This window comes from Centrocercus urophasianus, unplaced genomic scaffold, assembly GCF_019232065.1.
Source record: "Centrocercus urophasianus isolate 14NV4802_14NV808 unplaced genomic scaffold, USGS_Curo_1.0 seq_20, whole genome shotgun sequence".
Lineage (NCBI taxonomy): Eukaryota > Metazoa > Chordata > Aves > Galliformes > Phasianidae > Centrocercus > Centrocercus urophasianus.
The window spans coordinates 10,814,750-10,835,098 of record NW_024884756.1 but is presented as its reverse complement, the minus strand read 5'-3'; the positions used below and the strand labels follow the sequence as shown (position 1 = coordinate 10,835,098).

General features: G+C 38.0%; 1 protein-coding gene across 5 annotated transcripts in view; it reads right to left on the bottom strand.

Moving 5' to 3' along the window:
• Positions 1-20,349, bottom strand: part of LOC122162291 (aldehyde oxidase 2-like) — a 49,809-nt gene that overhangs the window by 23,071 nt on the left and 6,389 nt on the right. For all 5 annotated transcript variants that reach the window (XM_042822490.1, XM_042822491.1, XM_042822492.1 and 2 more), the window contains 18 exons: positions 19,992-20,100; positions 18,901-19,027; positions 17,895-17,956; positions 17,325-17,411; positions 15,260-15,340; positions 12,772-12,916; positions 11,429-11,521; positions 10,076-10,227; positions 8,844-8,937; positions 7,619-7,728; positions 5,625-5,809; positions 5,236-5,398; positions 4,936-5,028; positions 3,341-3,510; positions 2,710-2,824; positions 2,042-2,161; positions 1,386-1,482; positions 158-282 (listed from right to left, as the gene is read on the bottom strand). In XM_042822490.1, coding sequence (XP_042678424.1) covers positions 158-282; positions 1,386-1,482; positions 2,042-2,161; positions 2,710-2,824; positions 3,341-3,510; positions 4,936-5,028; positions 5,236-5,398; positions 5,625-5,809; positions 7,619-7,728; positions 8,844-8,937; positions 10,076-10,227; positions 11,429-11,521; positions 12,772-12,916; positions 15,260-15,340; positions 17,325-17,411; positions 17,895-17,956; positions 18,901-19,027; positions 19,992-20,100 — 2,128 coding nt within the window. The remainder of the gene's footprint in view (positions 1-157; positions 283-1,385; positions 1,483-2,041; positions 2,162-2,709; positions 2,825-3,340; positions 3,511-4,935; positions 5,029-5,235; positions 5,399-5,624; positions 5,810-7,618; positions 7,729-8,843; positions 8,938-10,075; positions 10,228-11,428; positions 11,522-12,771; positions 12,917-15,259; positions 15,341-17,324; positions 17,412-17,894; positions 17,957-18,900; positions 19,028-19,991; positions 20,101-20,349) is intronic.

Here is a 20,349-nt window from a genome sequence, read left to right as displayed (position 1 = left end):
TTATTAAAAAATATATTCAAATCAATTAATCTCAATTGGGAACAGCATAAAGGAGTTTCAAGAGAAGCACAGGAGAATGAAAGGAACTCTAGGTCTTATCGTTTAGGTTTCAAAATAATTTAGGAAGGTAAGAAACAGGTAAACAGGTTTATTTTACCTGTACATCTGTTGCATGCTGAGTTGATACATACACATCCATTTCTTTATCTTCCATTCTTGGAATAACAAGTACACTATTTGTTTCCAGGTAGAAATGTTCCTGTCCTCCCATATGCAATTCACCTGGTATGTGTATTATTATAGGAAAAATCTAAACATGGTTTCAAGTGAACTGGGAGGGAATTTATATTTGCATAAATACATATGCCAGAAAAAAAAGTTCTGTTACAGAAAGAAAATATAATCAGTTATTTCTCATTTCTTTATATCTCGTGTTTACACTTCTGGAAATATATGTTTGTTTAGAAGAAAGATGCTCAATCACCCCATATAGCTGTACTTATTTATTTCTCTGGTATAAGATCAGATTCTATTTACTATCTAATGCTTTTTCTTCCTTAGGAGGTTACCTCTGGTCTGTTACAATAGCATTCTAATATATTATCTTCTAAATCACTCTGTGAGAGAAGAAGTTCTCTTTTCCTTTCTTTTTTATTCTCTCTCCATCAGTATATGCCCTTATCCTGTTTCACTTTTGCTACCCATTTCTGCCCAACACATTCTTTTTGCACAATTTTCCTTTCAGGAAGAGAAATCTGTCAGTACATCACAACATAAAAGCCAATTCTTTCAGATTTGTGTTGTGACCTTTACTTTATGCCATCCTTAGATCTGATTAGTTATGCTTAAAACACATTTATGCAGCAGCAGTAGGAATCAGAACTGATTCCTCGAGCGGATGACATGAAGTGATAGGGAACAGCTGGGAAAAGTCCACAAGAGAGCAGAAAAAAAAATAATCACAGAGGTCATAAACTTTATGTATAGAGAGATTGACAGAACTGAGGAGGCTCAGCCACAAGAAGTGCAGGAAAACATCTTGAAGTCTGTAGAAGAATGTTGCAAAGAGGTAGAGAATAGTCAGTGTTGTATACTCACAGAAATAAGAACAGTGTAGTAGTGCTTAAGTTACAGCAAATCAGGAAGGCATAAGAATACCCTTGCATTCAAAGGAATGGTAAAGCACAGGGAAAAATCGCTAACAGGGCTTAGTTAATCTTCATTTCATCTTGATTATTGGTGAAGGGGGAAAAAAATTAACAACCGTGTTGTTCTCATTAAATTCTGGAGACATAGCAAAAATCTGAGTTCAAGCACCAGCTGGTGATAGATTCTGAACAGCACAACTCCCCTCCCTCTCCTGATGCACCGCACACACAAACTACCTTCTATGATTTTATCAGCAGACTTAAATCCTTTCTCAATGTCTCCTTTTTCTAGTTTCCTTTCTTCAGTAATGTACGAATTATGCTTTATTGCATCCTGCAGCAAGAAAAAAAGAACATGTTAATAATTCACTCAGATTATTTTTATATGGTAAAATCTTCAATTATCAATATGATCCTTTATTCAGATTGACAGATGGTTGCAGCTGAGTATTAGAAAGAGCAGGACAACTGTTCCCATTCCACCAGTAGAGAGCTTCTGTTTTTATTTTTCACAGTTCATATCATTCTGTCCTTCCCCTACATTAGAAATACCTAATGACTGTTAATGGCACTCAGAGTCATTGAAAATATTTCAAAGTCAGATTCCTTTCTACTGAAGATGAACCAGTCCTGATTTTCAGAACATGGGTGTAGGATGTGTGACTCCAGAACTTCTGCAAAGCAAGCTCTCTAATTTAATTATATACTGGCCTACTCCTGCCAGAAATATGGCTCCTACAAGCAAAGAAATTTTCCCTTAACATTTTCTGAATATTTTAAAAACTATTTTGAACAAGTCCAAAGCCTGACAAAGACCTGCACAAGGAGGTGAATAGTGAACAAGGTGACTTAAGCGTTCTGTCAGACAGAAGGAAGAGGAGATGCATTGTTACCTTAATGGTGAGGACCGGCTGCAGATCTTCATACACTATCTTCACCTTTTTAGCTCCACACTTCGCCTGGGTCAATGTCTCTGCAACCACGGCACAGATTATCTGTCCAACACAAATGACCTGCAATGCACCATCATACATTACCCAATGGAAAAACACAGGAACAGTTACAACTCTCTACAAAGAGTGTTCTGTGGGAAGAGGTTATGCACCAGTGCCATTATTTAAGTTCTGTTCCTCTAATAATGCTATTCCACTGCAGATTTAACTTCATTAGATGAGAAATACTATTGGCATCCTTCATCATCCGCAACACCTGCTGCTGTCAGTGATCACGGACATTTTCCCTATGGCCATCCTGAAGTGGCCAGATACTGTATCAAGTAAAGCCTGATATGGGGCAGACTGCTTTCCTTCTCAGAGAGGAAGGAAATCCAGATAAAAAGGAAAGAGAGGGATGACACACTAGGAATTACACCTCTCCCACTGCAAATGCCAGCCTGCAGTATCATTTGTGATGCAGACAGCTCGGGACCTTGGACATTCTATACAGCCACATTGGCTGTGCATATACTCTATGTTTCAGCATATGAAAAACTGCCCTTATTTTTTATTTTTCATATGACTGAAGCAAAACATCCAGGCACTTCTCTAAGAGCAAGAAATACCTTGTCTTTTGCAAATGCTTCCTCTTCATCATTGCCATTTTTCCCTGGAACATCTTTTGCTGTAACCACATTAATCACTCCTGGCACCTGAAGGGCTTCTGAAATGTCAATTGATCTGGAAAGTAGAGCATGCACATAAATGAGTACAGTACATAGTACAAATATTTTTAGTGTAAACTAATTCCATTATTTTCAGGACAGAAATCTATTCCATAGGCCTCATACTCTTACATATGAGATTATCTTTAGACAGAGAAGAAACTGGAAGTGTTGATTCACATATTGAGAAAAACAAAACAAAGCATGAGCTGCTGTGCATGCAGTACAAAAACACCTCTTTAAATTTTAGTTCCAGTACATTCAAAATCTAAACAACTTTACTTCCTACATTTTCTGTACTAAAAGGGATGAATGCATTAGCATGAACTCTTATGTCCTTATCTGACAATACTTGAAGCACATAGTAAGGACATCCTTACTTATGCGTAATTGCATACCTCATTATATAGACAAATCATATAATGGGAAGAGAGAATGTGCTTAACATACTTAAATGGATATACTTTTCCTCTTACTTAATCTTTGCACGGGCTTATCTTTCTTATATGGATATACTTTCCTTCTTACTTACTTAATCTTTGCATGGGCTTTAATGCTAGTGACCACAGCCAATGAAAGTTCTCCATCCACTGGACGAATGTCATCAATGTAAATTGCTTCACCAGTGGTGTGCTTAATTCCAGACTGGTGCATGATGGGACGTCCCACGGGGTCTTGTGGAGACTGTCCTGGGTCAACATCCTGCAAACAGGAACGTGTCTTCAAGTCAGAACAGTAATTATAGAAAGCCTTAATCACACATTTTATCTGAGATCATTGTCTGATGATAAAATCCACACAGACACGATTTAGATTTTATGAAAATATTCTTGGGAAGTATTATGAAGGGCTAATTTGTGCTCCATTACTACCATGATGCCTGGATTGAGGTTGGAGAAATATATTTCACTAGATACCAATCACAACTCCAGTAAACATCAGTCTTCTGCAGAAAGACTGCAACAATTAAACAAGCAAAAAGCCAAATCCTAAACAAGACACAAAGACTTCTTCATACTGAGGATCCATGGCTGAAAAGATTCAAAACTTTCTGGACCTTATCTAGCCCATTTGCTGGGTCCACACTTTCTGACAGCACCCTTTGCAAGTCACACTTTGCAGACTTCAAATTATGTTTCATGTTGTTTACTTTGGAGAAAACACATCTGAAATTAGGGATATACACACATACACACACACATATATATATATAATCAGAGATTATTCTAAATCCTTCTTGCTCATCTTCCTATAGAGATAGGTAAATTTGTATTCTGCTGAGCGCTAACCAGACCAAGAAAAATGGTTTCATTCATGTTTCTGCTAATTAAATCCCCATCAAATCCTTCTAACACTGTAAAGAGCCTGGAGTTGAGCACACTTCAGACACACCTAATGAAAGTACACCTTTGGTGCTCTCAGTTGTTGAGTTTCTGATAAGTTACATAACTATGGTCAGGGACAGAGAAAAACTTCCAACATTTGTGTTTTGTTTGCTTTTACTCAGAAAAGGATTCTTCTCCTTAAAAAAGTCAGTGTCTGAAAAGAACAAAAACAAAAGAACAGTCTGAAGTTAAGGCCTTTTCTGGCAAACTGACACTAAGCAGCTAATGCTTGGTTTTTAAAATTTCTCAGTTCTGCAACAAAGCAAAGATACGGGTGAAAATCCTTGATTTTTTTTTTCCCAATTTCCAATTAAATTCATATTTTCTGAACAAAGTTTTTATTCCCTAGCTGCCTCTTCCCCTGATATTGTAGTTTTGCAAATAAACGTCTTAGGCTTGAACAATCAGAGAGATACTTCAGCAGGTGATTCCTTTTACTGAAATTTCATTTACTGACATCCACTGAACAATGTAAATTCTCTGCTGAGCTCACACAGAGTTGAAAGCTTTGCCCCTGTTCCAGCTGTCAGGATATCCTGATGCTGCACAACACCTTGAGAACCAGGATTACATCTGTGCCCTGATAGACTACAAAATCTGTAAAACAAAATGTTTACCACAGGGTCAACTGTTCCAGCAGCTTCATAGTACAATTAACAGAGACTTAGGAATAAAAACTGAGAAGGGCACAATATTCATTAAGACAGAGTTTGTGGCAATCCCAGCTGCAAACAAACCTCACCTGATAGACTTGGACACCCTGGGGAACACCACTTCGCAGCATTCCCAAAGCACTCATCTTATCCTGTGAGAGTTCAGCATACCTGAAGGGATACTGAAAGGAAGATGATGTCAGAGTAGTATTGTCAGATCCTTATTTAAAAAAAACAAAACAAAACAAAATGGTTTTCCCCTAATATATTTTGAAATAGATCATAACACTTTTACTCTCCCCTCTCCTATCTCCAAATATTTAGAAAACCAGAAATGTCTTGCAGCCTGTCTTGCTTATGCAGATATGCAGTTCTTGTCCAGTCCTTACCATCTGATGTAAGCCATGTAACACTTCCAGGTAAAATCTGAATAAGAAGCTGACAAGCAGAGTTCTTCTATACTCTACTTTTCCACCTGAAGCTGATGGAGGAAGAGAAATTTCCTCCAGCACCAGTTTGCAAGCTTCACTCAGCATCTGATCATTCCACTGTCTGGTAGAAGAATAGGTTAGCATACACTTTATTAAGACAGCTGAAACTATTGCGAAGTATGTGGGAAGTATTAAGCAAACAGCATAAGTTATATATCAAATAATAGCATACTAAGGAAGACTACTAAAAGAGACTGTGAGAATCTGATGATGACAGAATCCAACAGGCCCCATGCATCACATCATACTTCTTGCTTTTTCCATAAATGCATTAGGACATCCACTACCTTCCAATGAGCTTCTCACAAGATTTTCTTGCACTGAGTGTGGTTGAGCCAATGCCTCCATATAAAATACTCATATCTACAATTGTGTCTGTGCCTGGTCTGAAGAGGACTCGCAATCCAGCATTCACTACGGAAAAAGCATTTTTCTGACGGTCAGCTTGTCTGAAGGCTGAAATAAACTCATCCTAATGGAATAAAAGACAATAGAAATGCCATAAATGGTAGAAATTGGTCTTGTTAAAATAAAGCAAATCTACAACTCCCTGTACTTTGATTATCGTTGTCCAAAGAAAATATTACTTTTAACAAATGTCTGCTGGAATTACTGTTTCAGATAATCTTTAAATTCTTCTTGAAGTACTAAGCTAATCGTAGGCAGACATACTAAGACAGCATTTGACACTGTCTGCAAGTAAGAAAACATGCCAAAAGTTTTTCAGAGTACAGGAAAAGCCGTCCTGGTATAAGCCACTTCACGTATGGATGGTGTGTTCTTTAAATCAAATCTCAGCTTACAAAACAGTGGTTTCTCTTCCAGAACATGGAAATCCTACTGTGCCAAATAACCTGATCTTGCGAAGATTTTACACTCAGAGATTCTATGTGTTATTCTAGCTACCACAATGGCATTTACAGAGGGAGGCACTCAAAACAACAGCACTTTCAGTTGTCAGAAATCTCCTTTAGTTCTGGAGATGATTAAAAGTATTTTTAAAAAACACATAATAGCAGCTTCTTTCATGATCAGGCACAGAACTGATCCCTTTGTAAAGAAAATGTAAAGTGCCCTTTTTCTCTAGCCCCAGAAAAAAACCTTCAAATTCAAAGCCACTGAGCCTGCTAGAGGTTAGCAGGTTAGTTTCTCTCACCGTGTCTGATTGTAAAAGTCAGGATTGTATGATCAACAATGAGTTTTATCAGAGATGGGAAAACTCCTTACCAGGATCTAAATTCACTCACTTAAGCATAATTCACATCAAGCTACACAAAATCAAAACTAGGAACTGCCGGGAACAAGAGTGAGAACTGTCAGACAGATTCCTTCAGCCTTTGTTCTCTCACTTTCTGTTGACAGGTTTTGCAAAAAAAAGTTTCCATATGCATTTTTGTTATCTCAGCAGAATCAGTGGAGGAGACATTTCAGCATTAAAACAAATGTCAGAAGCAGACAGCCCACAGAAATGGGGTTAATTTTGTGTGCTGAAGCTGCTGCATATCACATGTTGCCCATGTGACTGCTGACAGACAGTTTTCCACATCTTTGAAGTGAGCTTTTGAGTACACCAGTAGTGCTACTGTCAGGAATATGCTGCACAGCTGCTTTATTTCTCATATACTGATGCAGATGGGATTTCCCTCTTTTACTCTGTGGAGGGAACTAAACCCTTCCATTTTTTCCTCCAGCCTGTTTGTCTCTCTAATTACTACTGAAGCTCAAAGTTTCTGTGCAGTACAAACACTGCTGCACTGTTGCTGCTCACAGATTATCTTACTGCAGTTTTCTGCTTGTGGAATTTTTTTTTTTTCCATAGCTGGCAGCCTCTAAAGGGCTGCAGAACTTTTCCAACATGAGGCCACATGTGTTTATTATGTGGTGTTGCAATGGGCAGCTACTCTGATGTCAGGGTTGGCAGCTACTCCTGTGGTTACTTTGTCGTTAACTTCAATCACAGAATATACGCTTTGAGTTCTGTCTCCTGCTTGTCTCATACTTCTCCTCACATCCACTAGAGGGAAATCTAAGAACACAGTAACAATGACATCATTTCCTCCTCCACTAACTTCCGAAAGCCACGCGCTGACACCATTGCTCACAGCAGTTTGGGTTTTATTATTAAGATTTTGCTTTAATTAATGGCTGCACCGAATGCTTCTATCATCCATTATTTAGACTGAAATATACAATGATTCTGGTCTTTTATCTGATTCTATTTACCCATAAGTCAAAGAGACATCACAAAACAGCAATTCGGAGAGAACATCAATGATTTTACCTTTGTAGAATATGGGATAAGAACAGAAACAACAACCTCCTTGGGCTCTATGTCTGCATGTTTATGGCCGGCAAGAAACTGGTCATTTAAAAAAATCTGTCGCTTGCCACCTGTCACAGAAAAATGTATTGAATGTGCATTAAGAACAAAACATCCAAATTTTACTTAATCTGTGCAAAAGCATACACTTGGCCAGACCATCTATATAGGTTGAACTATTTTCATTTGGAGTGAAAATAATTATGCAAACATGCAGCTGTGAAAATGAAATGAAGATGCTCAAAGAAGTGCTGACATTTTCAGTGAGCATTGTTTTCAGCAGAAAATAATAGCTCCAAAGTGCTGCAATAGCCTTAAAGCATACAGCTACCTTCACTCAGAAACTGGCCTTAGACTTTCAAAGTCCTTCAAGTGGAAAGTTTAATCTTTATCATATAGGTTAAGTGCATTTTTTTTCCGCTATGTGAATGCTGTAGTCCACCATCAAAAATAAAGTTTTTTTCTGGAAAATTTTCTGGAAAATTGAACTCCTACAAATGCTAATAATAATGATAATAATCAGAAAATCAGCAATTTGGGTTTAAATACAGCTATTCTCTTTCTGCTCTCTTTCAAAAACTCTTAGACCATTAAATAATTAAAGCGCTGCAATGAGAATGAGCTCTGCACATGTTTAGCACAGAGCTATAAATAATTGCCAAGATTTTCCAAAGAACCTACAGATTTTATATGACAAGGATGGAATTTGCTCAGGCTTGATTACTGTGTTATTCAAACATTTACACACACACACACACACACACACACACAAGTACCAGTGATTTCAACAGAAGCTTGAAGGTGCTAAGACATGATGAGAATGAACCATTTTTTCTTAAAATAAGAAAGACACGAGCAACAAAAGCAAACACCCGTCTGATAAATGGAGCAGCGCATCCAGAGACCTGTCACACCTGACTGTTTTTCTTTCATGAAATCAACAGGTGTTTCCTTTTGTCTTGTGAAACCCACAGACAGTCTTCTACTGGTAGACATTTGTTGATAGTTATAACGAGAGGCAAAAGCCAGGACAATGTTGTCTTCCATTCAGCAAAAGTACCAATCTAATTCATTAGGGGGATGTGCAGTAATGTTTCATTTGAAAATGAATGACCTATAGTTACATTCTCTCTTACACTGTTCTGTCCATACGGCAAAGATACCTGGGAGGAAGTTCAAAGCTTACCATCTGATGCCAAGTTGAGAACAGATTTGCCAGCAGATAAGATTGGGTTCAAGTCCCAGGCTGATCCCCTGCTTACAATGTGTCCTCCTAAAGACTTGAACAAACAATTAGGTTATTATTAGGCTTAAACAATTAGGTTATTTTTAGGCTTGTTCTTTCATGTGTAACAGAGATCTGCATCATAAACACATTTAATTCATTTAACAGGCCTGTTGTTTTATTTTATTTAATCTTAACTGGCAATTTTCAAGGTGAGTTAATTTATTGTTCCCTTTGAAAGTTCTGTGTCATCATCATGAGAAAGACCACGTTTACTTTTTTGCCCAATAAATTAAGCGATGGCCAATTTTCTTAATTAGAGGCATAAATGCAAGGTATTAAGCTAAAGGAATTCCCTAATTAGGGAAAATATCAGAGATGCCTCACATATAAACTGCTATGTGTGCATAGTCAAACCAAAGTACGATTCGCTGCAAGGAGTGTAGTACCTTCCCAAATAATCTCACTTCTCTGCTCAGAAAGAGACTGTTTTCTGTTTTCTGCTCAGACAGCAGGGAAAACAAGAGAGTTTCGTTTACAGCTCTCAAGATATTTGACCCTGCTGACAACTTCCCATTTATTCCATATTACTTCATACAACTTTTGTGATGGTATTAAATACTTAGCTTTATGAAGCTTATCATAGATTCATCCAGTTTTTCTCCATGTAAGTGACATTCATACAGATATGTCACAGAATAGCAGAATGACCAGGGTTGGAAGGGACCTCAAAGATCATGAATCTCCAACTCCCCTGCCACATGCAGGGCCACCAACCTCCACATTCAATACTAGACCAGGCTGCCCAGGGCCCCATCCAATCTGGCCTTGAACACTTCTAGGGATGGGGCATCCACAACCTCTCTGGGCAGCCTGTTCCAGCACCTCAGCACTCTTTTTGCATAGAACTTCCCCCTGACATCCAACCTAAATCTTCCCTCCCTCAACTTAAAACCATTTCCCCTTGTCCTGCAGTTAGCAACCTTTTCAAAGAGTTTATTTCCATCCTATTTGTAGGCTCCCTTTAGGTACTGAAAGGTTGCAATAAGGTCGCCCCACAGCCTTCTTTTCTCCAGGCTGAACAAGCCCAGCTCCCTCAGCCTGTCCTAATAGGGGAGGTGCTCCAGTCCCCTGATCATTTTCGTAACATGTCTGTATTGCTGACTTATTTCCCATCACAGCTGAATACATACCGCCATGCTCCTGATCTGTTCTCCAGCTAGAGTTCTCAGCTGTTGCAAGAGAGCTTGGTAGATTTTTGTTTTCTCCTCTGGGAGTTTTGGGATAGTCTCCAGGAGAATCTCTCTGAGCTGGGCAAGGCAACAGGCAGCTCCTATTACTATCCCTGAAACCAAATGAGTTTAGATAGTGAAATCATAACTCCACACTAAATGCAATACCTGTAAGGCCTCTAAAGACTTGCTATCGTAGGCAGCTTTTGTCAGCAGTAAAACAGAAATAAGAGTAAGATAAATTACATATTCTAAGCAACAAGAACTTCAAATACTGTTTGCTTATTCAGAAAATTTTACTACTATACGTATATCTGAAAAATATTACATTCAGTATTTGCACACATAAATGCACATCATGTTTTTATGCACTGTATCCCCAAAGACACACATAAACATTAGTTGATTAATCAGGATGAATGATGACAAATTTATTAGAACCCTTCAAGAGTGAGCCCCAAACACTTGATCACATTTCCACTGGTATCAGAGAAGCCACTACCATGTACTTCACTGAACTCTGATGTACACAGAAATCTTCAAGTGTTGTGAAAAACTTTTTATTAATAATGGAGCCACAATCTATGGAAGTGGGCTTAAATGCAGAGTTGTTTTTGTAATTCAGTAGTTGCAGGGAACATAAGGAGATAAAGAGGCCATTATTAAACAGATTAATTCCTCTAATTTTAATAGTAAGATTTCCCATGGAGAAGATGCTGTATTTCATATTTTGCTACAGATGTAATTTCTTCATTCAGCAGCATGATGTGCCTACTGCACTGGACTCTTAACTCAGTTCTTTTCACATCAGTGCATCTATGATTCGTTCTACTAGCTGAGAATCAAGCCCAACCACTCTAAAGAAAATACTCTGCTATTTTGGGTTGCAAATCTATCATGTTTAAAATCTAATCCTAGCCTAATTCAAGTTCTGCAAACTTTATCAGACAAATGGCTGTGACTGAAAGGTAAATGACTGGTTAAAACAAAGAAATAAGGCTGACATAGGGCCTTCCCCTACGTTTGCTGTTTGCAGAAATTTGAGATTTGAACAAATACGCTTTTGCAGAACAGTCTCATGAATTGCCCCATCATCTCCAGACCATAAATAAGCTGACATATTGACTAAAAGGCTTAGCAAAATGACTGCGACAGGGGAGGAAACAAAAACAAAGAAAGAAAAAAAAAACCCAAAACATTCAGCAGAAATAAGAGGCAATGGTTCTTATTCCTTCTGGTGTCAAAATACAAAACTCAATTTAGTCATCACTGTACCATCATTGTACCATTAGTAGAGGTAACTTGGAGACTCACCATCATCTGTGATACTCACAACTTGCATTTCTGGAATCCTCAAAGGATGGAGAATGATTGGATGATAGGCATCACAGTCATTTTTGTTGAGGCCTGTAAGGGAAAGTATAATACTGTAGTTAGAGACCTGTTGAAAAAGTTGAACATATTCTTTGATGCAGAGACTGCAAAGCTCAAAAGCATTGTAACTAAGTAGTTGCAAAGTCTTCTGAATTTTATTATGTAGTATCTTGAATGCCACATTTTATTGCTTTTCCTTGGTCCACTTCATCTGACCCCCACTGTGCTTACTCCTCATACAGTCTTTTCAGATCAGTTTGAAGGCTGGTCTGAAGTCCCAAGTTCAATATGCTCTTTCCAGATTTTTGCTCCATGTTCCTCTAAACTGGTTTCTGGCCCTTTCCTGTATCACATTAGATTTCACCTCTCACCTCAGAGCTGTATACAATTCCACCTTTATATATGAGCAACAACATTTCTGTGCTTCTCTTGTTTTCCCCTAATGCAACACCTTTAATATATATGTATATTCCCAAAATTGTGTGTGTATGTATGTAGTAATTAGATTACCCCATGGTCTCTATTGTAAACCTCATGCTTTGTGTAAAGTCCTATTTGTTCTGCAGTAGCTGCCAGAGCCTCACATAAAGAAATTTAAACTTTTTAGACTGAAGAGATTTACCATTCTGGTGTTATGTGAAGTATTACATCATGGTGGGGGAGAAGCTGGGAGGGAGAGATGAGCTGGTACATTATTAGAAAAATGCCACAATTAAATTTGTAGTGCAACTATAACGGAGAATTGACTTATGTCTCTATTTACAGTGAGAAATGCCCCCTGGTTGATTATTCCCTCAAAACAAAACAAAACAAAACAAAAGCAACAAAACAAACAAAGAAAAAAACCCAGAAAACAAAAACAAACAAACAAACAAAAAACAAAACAACCCTACAAACTCTCAACCCTGTCTATAGTACGCAGAAACCAGCCACTGCCTAGATGGCATATGGGGTTACTGTGCTCTTTTCCTTTGTTACATTCAGGCCAATGTAGATAGGAAATGTTTGACCCTTCGACTTGAGCGATTCCTCCCTTATTCACATAATTTTCGCTCTGAGGTTACTAGGAGAAGCTAGTGCAGACCCTGTGCTCAGTTATGGTGGTACTTAGTTTCTGACATGCTGTAAAAAATCAGAGAAAATGACCATGGCCTAAGTATAGAAGCACAGTCACTAGGGTGAGAGAATGCTTTCAGGATCCTCAGATGATAAAATGAGGGCTCAGTTACATGCCCACTGGATAAAGAAATCCCTGTGTCAAAAGGTCTTTTGCCATTCCATACCTAAGCTGGTGTTACCCACAACCAGAGGTGCCTTTGGATACTTGGCTTTCAGCTCCAGAAGCTCCTTCAGGCTGCAGGGAGAAATCCATGTTGTTCTCTTACTGCAGAAAATAAGGGTCTTTCTTTGCTGTTCTTGAGCCATTCTCTGTGGTGGAAATGATAAAGACTAGTCAGTTTTGAGAAATGTCAATATAAGCAATTTTATTACTACCTAGGACATTGTCATGATAAATGATGAGACACAAATGGAGTTCTTCATCTTGTGCTTATATAGTGCTGTACAATGCTGAGTTTTTATAACTGCTATTGCTAAAGGCCAACTAGACAACTATGCAAGAGACACTAGACTAGCAACAGATTAGTCTTCTGTTTTCCTTCATCTTGCTCTGAAAGTTTCCCTTTGTATACAATGTAATAAATAAGAGTGCAATGTGATCTGATTTTGAAGGAAATCAGGACGCCAAAAGCTCACTGCATATGTGAGAGAATACAAGGAGCATATTCTGTCAGTCAGGGAGAATCACTGTATCACCATCTGCCAGATGTCTCTATTTGCCTTGCTAGACCCTGATTAGTTTCTATGATATAGAATTTATTAATTTTTTAAAATGAAAGCAGTTACTTCTTCATTTATCTGAAAAAACTTGGAAATACAGTCTCCTTGGGTTGGTTGATCAGTATTTCCAATTAATTTATTTATAAATTAAAGGGTTGCTAAGGCACCTCTTGTCTTACAAGGCTAATTCCCTTTATTCCACTGAGAATGCCATGTACGCTCTCACCATATTCAGCAAGTACCATGTGGAATCATGCCTTCAAAATATTCAAAAGGGACCACTGAGAAACATCTTTTTTGCAAACAAAGTAACGAACACATAGAACAGTTGGCAAATGGAAGAACAATTGCAATTATGAACTGGTTTTCTATGTAATACACTTGCCTGAAACACATGTAAATAGGAGCATGTGGACTCAGTCATAATTAGCAGTTAGGCACTCCTTTGCCAGAGAAGAATCTGTCACTATTATTGCTCTCCACATTTTTGCAGCTGTGTTTTATGTGCTTTTTCCAGTATCCACGCTTTTAATGCATATTATAGAACCACAGAACAGCTTGGGTTGAAAAGGACCTTGCAGATCTTCTATTTTCAACACCCCTGCCAAGGGCAGAGTTGCCATCCACTGAATCAGGTAATAGATCAGATTGCCCAGGGCTCCAGTTCATCAAGTAGGCTTGATTTCACATAGAGCTTATGGCTAACCTACTTAAATTGGCTGAGAGCTTGCAACAGACTTCAAGAGAACTTGAACAAACTCAGCATTATCATTCTAGGTCACGCTGTAGACCTTACATCGCTTGAAGAGACAGATCACTCCTCTTGGCAGCACAATGTGAACAACAGATGACAGTATCTCCTTTCTTAATGAACAGCCTTTGAGTTAAGAGCAATTTAGCAAAGATGCTTAATCCAAGTACAGGAGTTGCAAAATATCCATTAATGCCTGCATTCTTACAGCATGAGTCTGACAATGGCAAGTCAAGTAGCAGAAAGGTAAATTTGCCTTCCACTTCAGGACAATATGAAGAAGCTTATACCTTAGTATGCAAGTTCAGCACTGAGAGACAATCCTTATAAACAGAACTTGTATTCTTAAACTGAAGTGTTTACAAAGTTAACTGCTGTAAAATAACATGCTGTAACACTGTAACAAATCAAAGAATTAGGCCTTGGCTTCCCAGGACACAAATGAACTTTCGAGTCCCTGAGGTAGTTGCATAACAGCAGTGAGAAGTACACAGTAATATTTACAACAAGAGTACAAATAAGGAATTTCACAAGAAGCTGTTGAAACATGAGGATTAAACAAAAAATCAGCCTGAGCCTGCCTGTTTGGACTCTACTTGACCTGGTCTGGTAACACCCTATTCTATCATTTTCACAGCTCTCTTCTCTTGTCACAGACCATGCAGCACTTTACGCATTCTCCTTTCAAGTTTCCATCTGTCCTTCCTTTCTAATAACCACTGCCATAAATGCTCTTTTCCCTCTCCATCCTTTCTTATGTATCAGTCCAGCCTTGGTTTGCCAGCTGGAAGGAAACAGTGGGTCCTGTAGACCTTTAAATCCAACAGAGAATGACAAGACTGAAAAGACTGAGCAGTTCACCTGGGAACTTTCCAACAAAATGCTGTGCATCACAAAAAGCTCTGAAATTGAACAGTTCTCAGTAAGGAGATGTTTCAGGAAAACACTGGAAACAACATTTTTGTTATGGAGAGGCAAACCATTTCCTTCTTGAAAATATAATTTAGAACAATGATTACATACAAATTATCCAGATAAAAATTCCTCAGTATGTCCGATAAAAAATGTGGGGTTTTTTCTGTTTATCTGAGGATAGAGTCATCATGACTACAGTTTTTGCAGGAACTCAGTCATGCTTGCATTACAATGAAAGTCAAAAATAAAAGATGAGTACTTCCTACCATTAGTTCAGGAGGAAATATGAATTCTTGTGTTGGATCTACAGGTAGGAATTCTGCTGGGTTGCAAAGACCTGAGCGAATCTGCAAAGAAATTGGGGTAAAAACAGTGAGTGAATATTTTCAGAGTAAGCTGAAAGTCTTTGCCAAAACATGAGATTTTTTGCCGATGTGACATTGAGTTTTGACACTCTACGGGTTAAATCCCGTTCAAAAATTTGAGATAGACAAATTGATTTTTAATGTTAAGTTATACCTGTTCACAAACTACTGTAAGACAGGAGACTATCAGAATAAGCATTCTCAAGCCTTTGCTTAAATGACATCAAGAGTCGAAAAAGATCTTACAGTATTTCCTGAAACCAGTCACAGCAAATATGCAACAAGAATGGGTGAAATATCAACTGTGGGAGAATGCAGTGCTGGATGCTATAGCTAGGTTCTTTTCACAGACTGTGACTTTGAATGAGACGACAGAGTCTGAGATGACAACAAACAATATAGCAGTCAACCTGAGCTGATTTTCTGCTAAAGTCTCTCTACCTAGCTGAATTGCTGGCAGCACGTCAGAAGAAACAGATCTTTCTCTACTTGTATACACGTACCTCTTTTCTGCTGAGGCCACTCATAAGGCTATGCATCCTCTGAGCTTTCAGTAATTTACATGGAAAGAGACTAATCCCAGCACTGTTTAGGATTTTCTGCCTTGTTGATTTATCTTCAGAATTAAAATTCTTGTCAGACTAGGAAGCAACAGCTGTCAAGCATATCAAGGAAAGGAAGAGACTGACATATGCTAGTCTTATCCTTTCCCCATGCAGTCATTACCTCTTGTCACTCTGAACAAATCATGATCACAGTAACTACAAGACCTGCCTCTGAATGACATAGTTTAGCCTGACTGACTCCACTGATCAAATGGCAAAAAATTCCAGATCTTCCTTCATAATAATTAAGCAACAGCTATTTAATTTGAATGAAAGCAATCAAAAGGAATAGAAATCAGTGAAAGCCAAGTAAGGGACAAACAAAGAAGTGCTGTTCTATAACCAGCAACTACCACATTGCTAGATCTGTGCTTCAAACAACTGTGGCAGAAGCTGGCCAACAATTTAAGTACTTACACAGGCAGAGACAATACATTTAGGTGCACAAACACACATGCAGTTACAGTCTGCTTGCCTAAGGTTTTTCACTGACAAAATACGTATGACATTTTACTTTAGAGAGTTGCTTTACAGTTCCTTAAATTTTTGCAGCCAGAATAATTACATCTGTGGAATCCAACTTCCCATCGCGAAACAAGGAAGTGTTATATTAGGGCGCTGTCGTCTCTTCTTGCAGGTGGATAAACACAACAAATTCTGATATGCACACAAACAATTGCCTTAGTCTACTGGAGTTCCTGTCTGTACTTTTATTGATCCCTTGGATTTTTACCAGAAGAATCATGGGTGATTTTTAAAGTGTGCCATATATAGAGTAAGAATAAAACAACATATTTTTCTTCTTTCTTGCTGTTTTCAAGCAATTCCAATATATCAATTACAGTAGAATGTAAAAGACACATCCTCCTTGAGGATCTTGCATACACTAACACATAATAAGGTTTATGAAAATCTTCAGAAGCACAAACTAATATCACACAGGGACAGGTTTGTTTCCTCAGAGTTGGTGTCTCAAGAACACACAAACAAGCCACGCTGATGGTTGCAGAACTTCTGTTACAGGCATCCAACCTCATGTTAAAACCAGCTTTTTTAAGGAAAGTGTCTCTTTTCAAAAGTTTTCTTCTCCACAGAACTCAGTAGACTTAAATGTGCAATAGTGAGATCCACACTCACTAAAAAAAGTCATTAAATAAGTCATGCCACTCTGCACTGTAATTTTCATTCTGACAGTGCAGAAATGCAAATATGTTTATGCTACTATTCCCCAACAGCCAAAGCATGAAATTCAGTCTGGGTTAAACATTCAAGGACAGAAAAAATAATCCATGTTCTCCAAATTTTGTAATGCAAATAGGAGATAATGAAAACAAACAAAAAAAACATTCAATGTATCTTACCCGAACTCCTGCAGAAGATGAGCACCCAAGTTCTTCCTGATCCAAGCAACATTTTCCAGTTCCTCTCAGCTGGCAGCATGTTTGCTCCTAAAGAAATCATATCCTGTTCTATAAAACCAACAAAGCAACTTTATAATTTATCTGTAAATTACCACCTTGATTTTTCCTGTTTTAAAGCAGACTTATTCATTCAGACGATAAGTTCGTCCAGGAGATCTCATGAACCTTGGGGCCCCTAGGAGTGAGTTCCTTTTGGGTACCTGAATGTCTTCACTCATAAGGTGAATGGAAAAAGCTCACAATTGTTTCAACGGCATCTGGATCAAATTGGTTGAAGCTGATGTAAAGGATTCTTAAGTTCATTGCAAGAGTACATGCAAAAGTTAAAGTCAGCAGCAACTGCAAGTACTTAGCACATTTGAAAACAAAGTGTCAGATTTTCCAAAGGCTCAACCAAAAAGGATTTCCAAATTAAGCTAGATTTCAGGCAGGTTCTTCAGGAAGTCTCAGACTTTTCAGATCCCATCAACGGTCTCAAAAAAACAAACACATTCACAAACATTGACCCACCTTAGCAAAAGATGCATAGCTGTCTATAATTGGCCTGTATCCTGTGCAACGGCATAAATTACCTGAAATAAAGCACATAATGAAACATAAGAAATTGTAATAATGTTCGGAAGCACTGACAGAATTTGAAATGGTGTGGGTTGAAATCTGTAGATATGAAATGTTGAAAATTATGTCCCTAACTCCCTAATGGGAAAAACCATGTCTGCAAAAATAAGAAATATTACTTTAATAGTGATTATGATATATGATTGAAATTCCTTGTTTTAGAAACCATTTCTAATAATAATATGAAATACTTTTTATAAATATATGTCAAAAATATATGACAAAAAGCACCCAAGAGGTAATACTAGTATTACTCTACTACTATTGCTACTACTATCACTATAATCTTTGGGTTTTATAATCCAATCAAAAATCTACTGCCATTGGCCAGTATCATCGTTTTCACATACAGTTAAAAGCAGTAGGAAAATCTCTGCTGAAATTTCTGGTGCTTCTTTCATGAAGTTAAAACTGTTTAATGGGAGGGGTCAAATATTTTTGGGAACCGTGGGATTGTTAGCAAACTTGGGATAGAAAGCGAATTCAAGTTGCTTCATCTGTTATAGTAAATTTGAAGAGTCGACATAGAATGTCATGTCTTTTATCTTCCCTGCAGCTGTTAAAATTTTTAATAGGGATTTTATGTTATTGGTAGGTGAAGTACTTACACCAAAGACAAAAAAGAATCTATCTTTGATTATATAGATTGTAACACTGAAATAATATTGCATTATATTGAGGCTGCTGATGTAGGAGTACTATAAAAACAGTTCTAAATGATTTTCAGAAATACATAGTCAGGACTCAATGAATTTTAAGATGTTCTTAAGACTACAGTAGTTAGAACAAAACACACTTTCAAACATCATCTACTGCTTTTGTGTCAAATCATACTTGCTATCCCAGTTAATATTTATTGTCTCATCTTACTTTTTAAAATTTACTGTCTGAGACATACCATCCAGAGCAGAAATTATCTGTTCCATGGAAGGTTTCACATGGCTTCTCAGTAAAGCATACATGGACATCACCATTCCAGGGGTGCAGAAGCCACACTGGGAGCCGTGGCATTTGGCAAGTCTTTCCTAGGACAAAACATATGGCTTCACTGGCTTTCTGAATAACCGCTTTCAAATTTGTTATCAACAGACATTAGACTAGTAGCAGCTTTTTTGCTATCCCACCATGACCATTCATGAGAAAATTCTCAGAGCAAACATCTTGTAAAAGATAATGCTGTCTCACAGTATTATACTTTGACATTCATGACCTAAATTCCTTGACATGAGATCAGAATGAGAACCCAAGACTTCCAGTTTAAATATCCACCACAATCATGAAGGCCAGAACATAACAACTCATCAGTCAAAGCTTCATTGCAGACCAATCCCAGAGACAATATCCTTAGAAAATGATACTGAGAAAAAAAAATACAGAAAATTCTTAAATCAATGTGTCCGGACCATGCTTTTCAGGGATGAGGTAGACTGAAGGAAGTACAGAGCTGATCTAATCTAAAGGAAATTTCTGGCACACAGGAAAGATGCATCTACTTGAATGCTGGTCAATCTAATTGCCACCTGGGCTAACTCCTCGTGTATTGCAACATAAGCATTATGTTGTCCCCAGTGAGCTGGCTAGACGCCATACTGGTGTAATAACTGAAACTGAGCAGTGCTCTTTGTTCTTCTTCCTAATCCTTGCTGAAAATTGCCATGCTACAAAACACAGGAATGGACAGGCCTGTGTCGTGGAGATTGTGATATAATCCCTGCATGGCAGTACATTAGGGAAAACTCCTTGCATGCTCCTTATTTCATTTCCTGTACCCACACCAGACCAACAACAACACAGCAATTATTATCCGAATTCCCAATAACTCCTGTTCATCTAAAAAGATCAGACAAAACTCAGAGTTTCTAGAATTCTTTCAGAGATTCTGTATTGTACAAACTTACAGTACCTTTTCACAACTCCCATCTCCATTACAGACATAAGACAAGAAAATCTCATTATCTGTCTGTATTACACAGTCCAGCGTGTTCTCACCTGAATTGGATTAATCCTGTCTTTTATGCTTCCAACCCCTTCCACAGTAGTAACAGCAGCACCATGCAGTGAGCATATGGGGAGCAGGCAGGAATTGGCAGGATGGTGCCTTTGAGGGGCAAAGGAGAACTTTGTGTTAAACAGCCTTATCATATGGGTTATGGAGGAAGAAATAAAGGGTACATACTTCAGCTACTGGGCTATAAAAAGACACTGTGGCACAAGAATACAAAATCCTTCACTTGGACTGTGAGAGCATGCACAGTTCCCACTGGTGGGATTTCTTTCTACACAAAGCAATAAGCTTTCTTAATTAAAAAAGAGAAAGGTTAAGTTAAAAAACAAAAAAACAAAAACA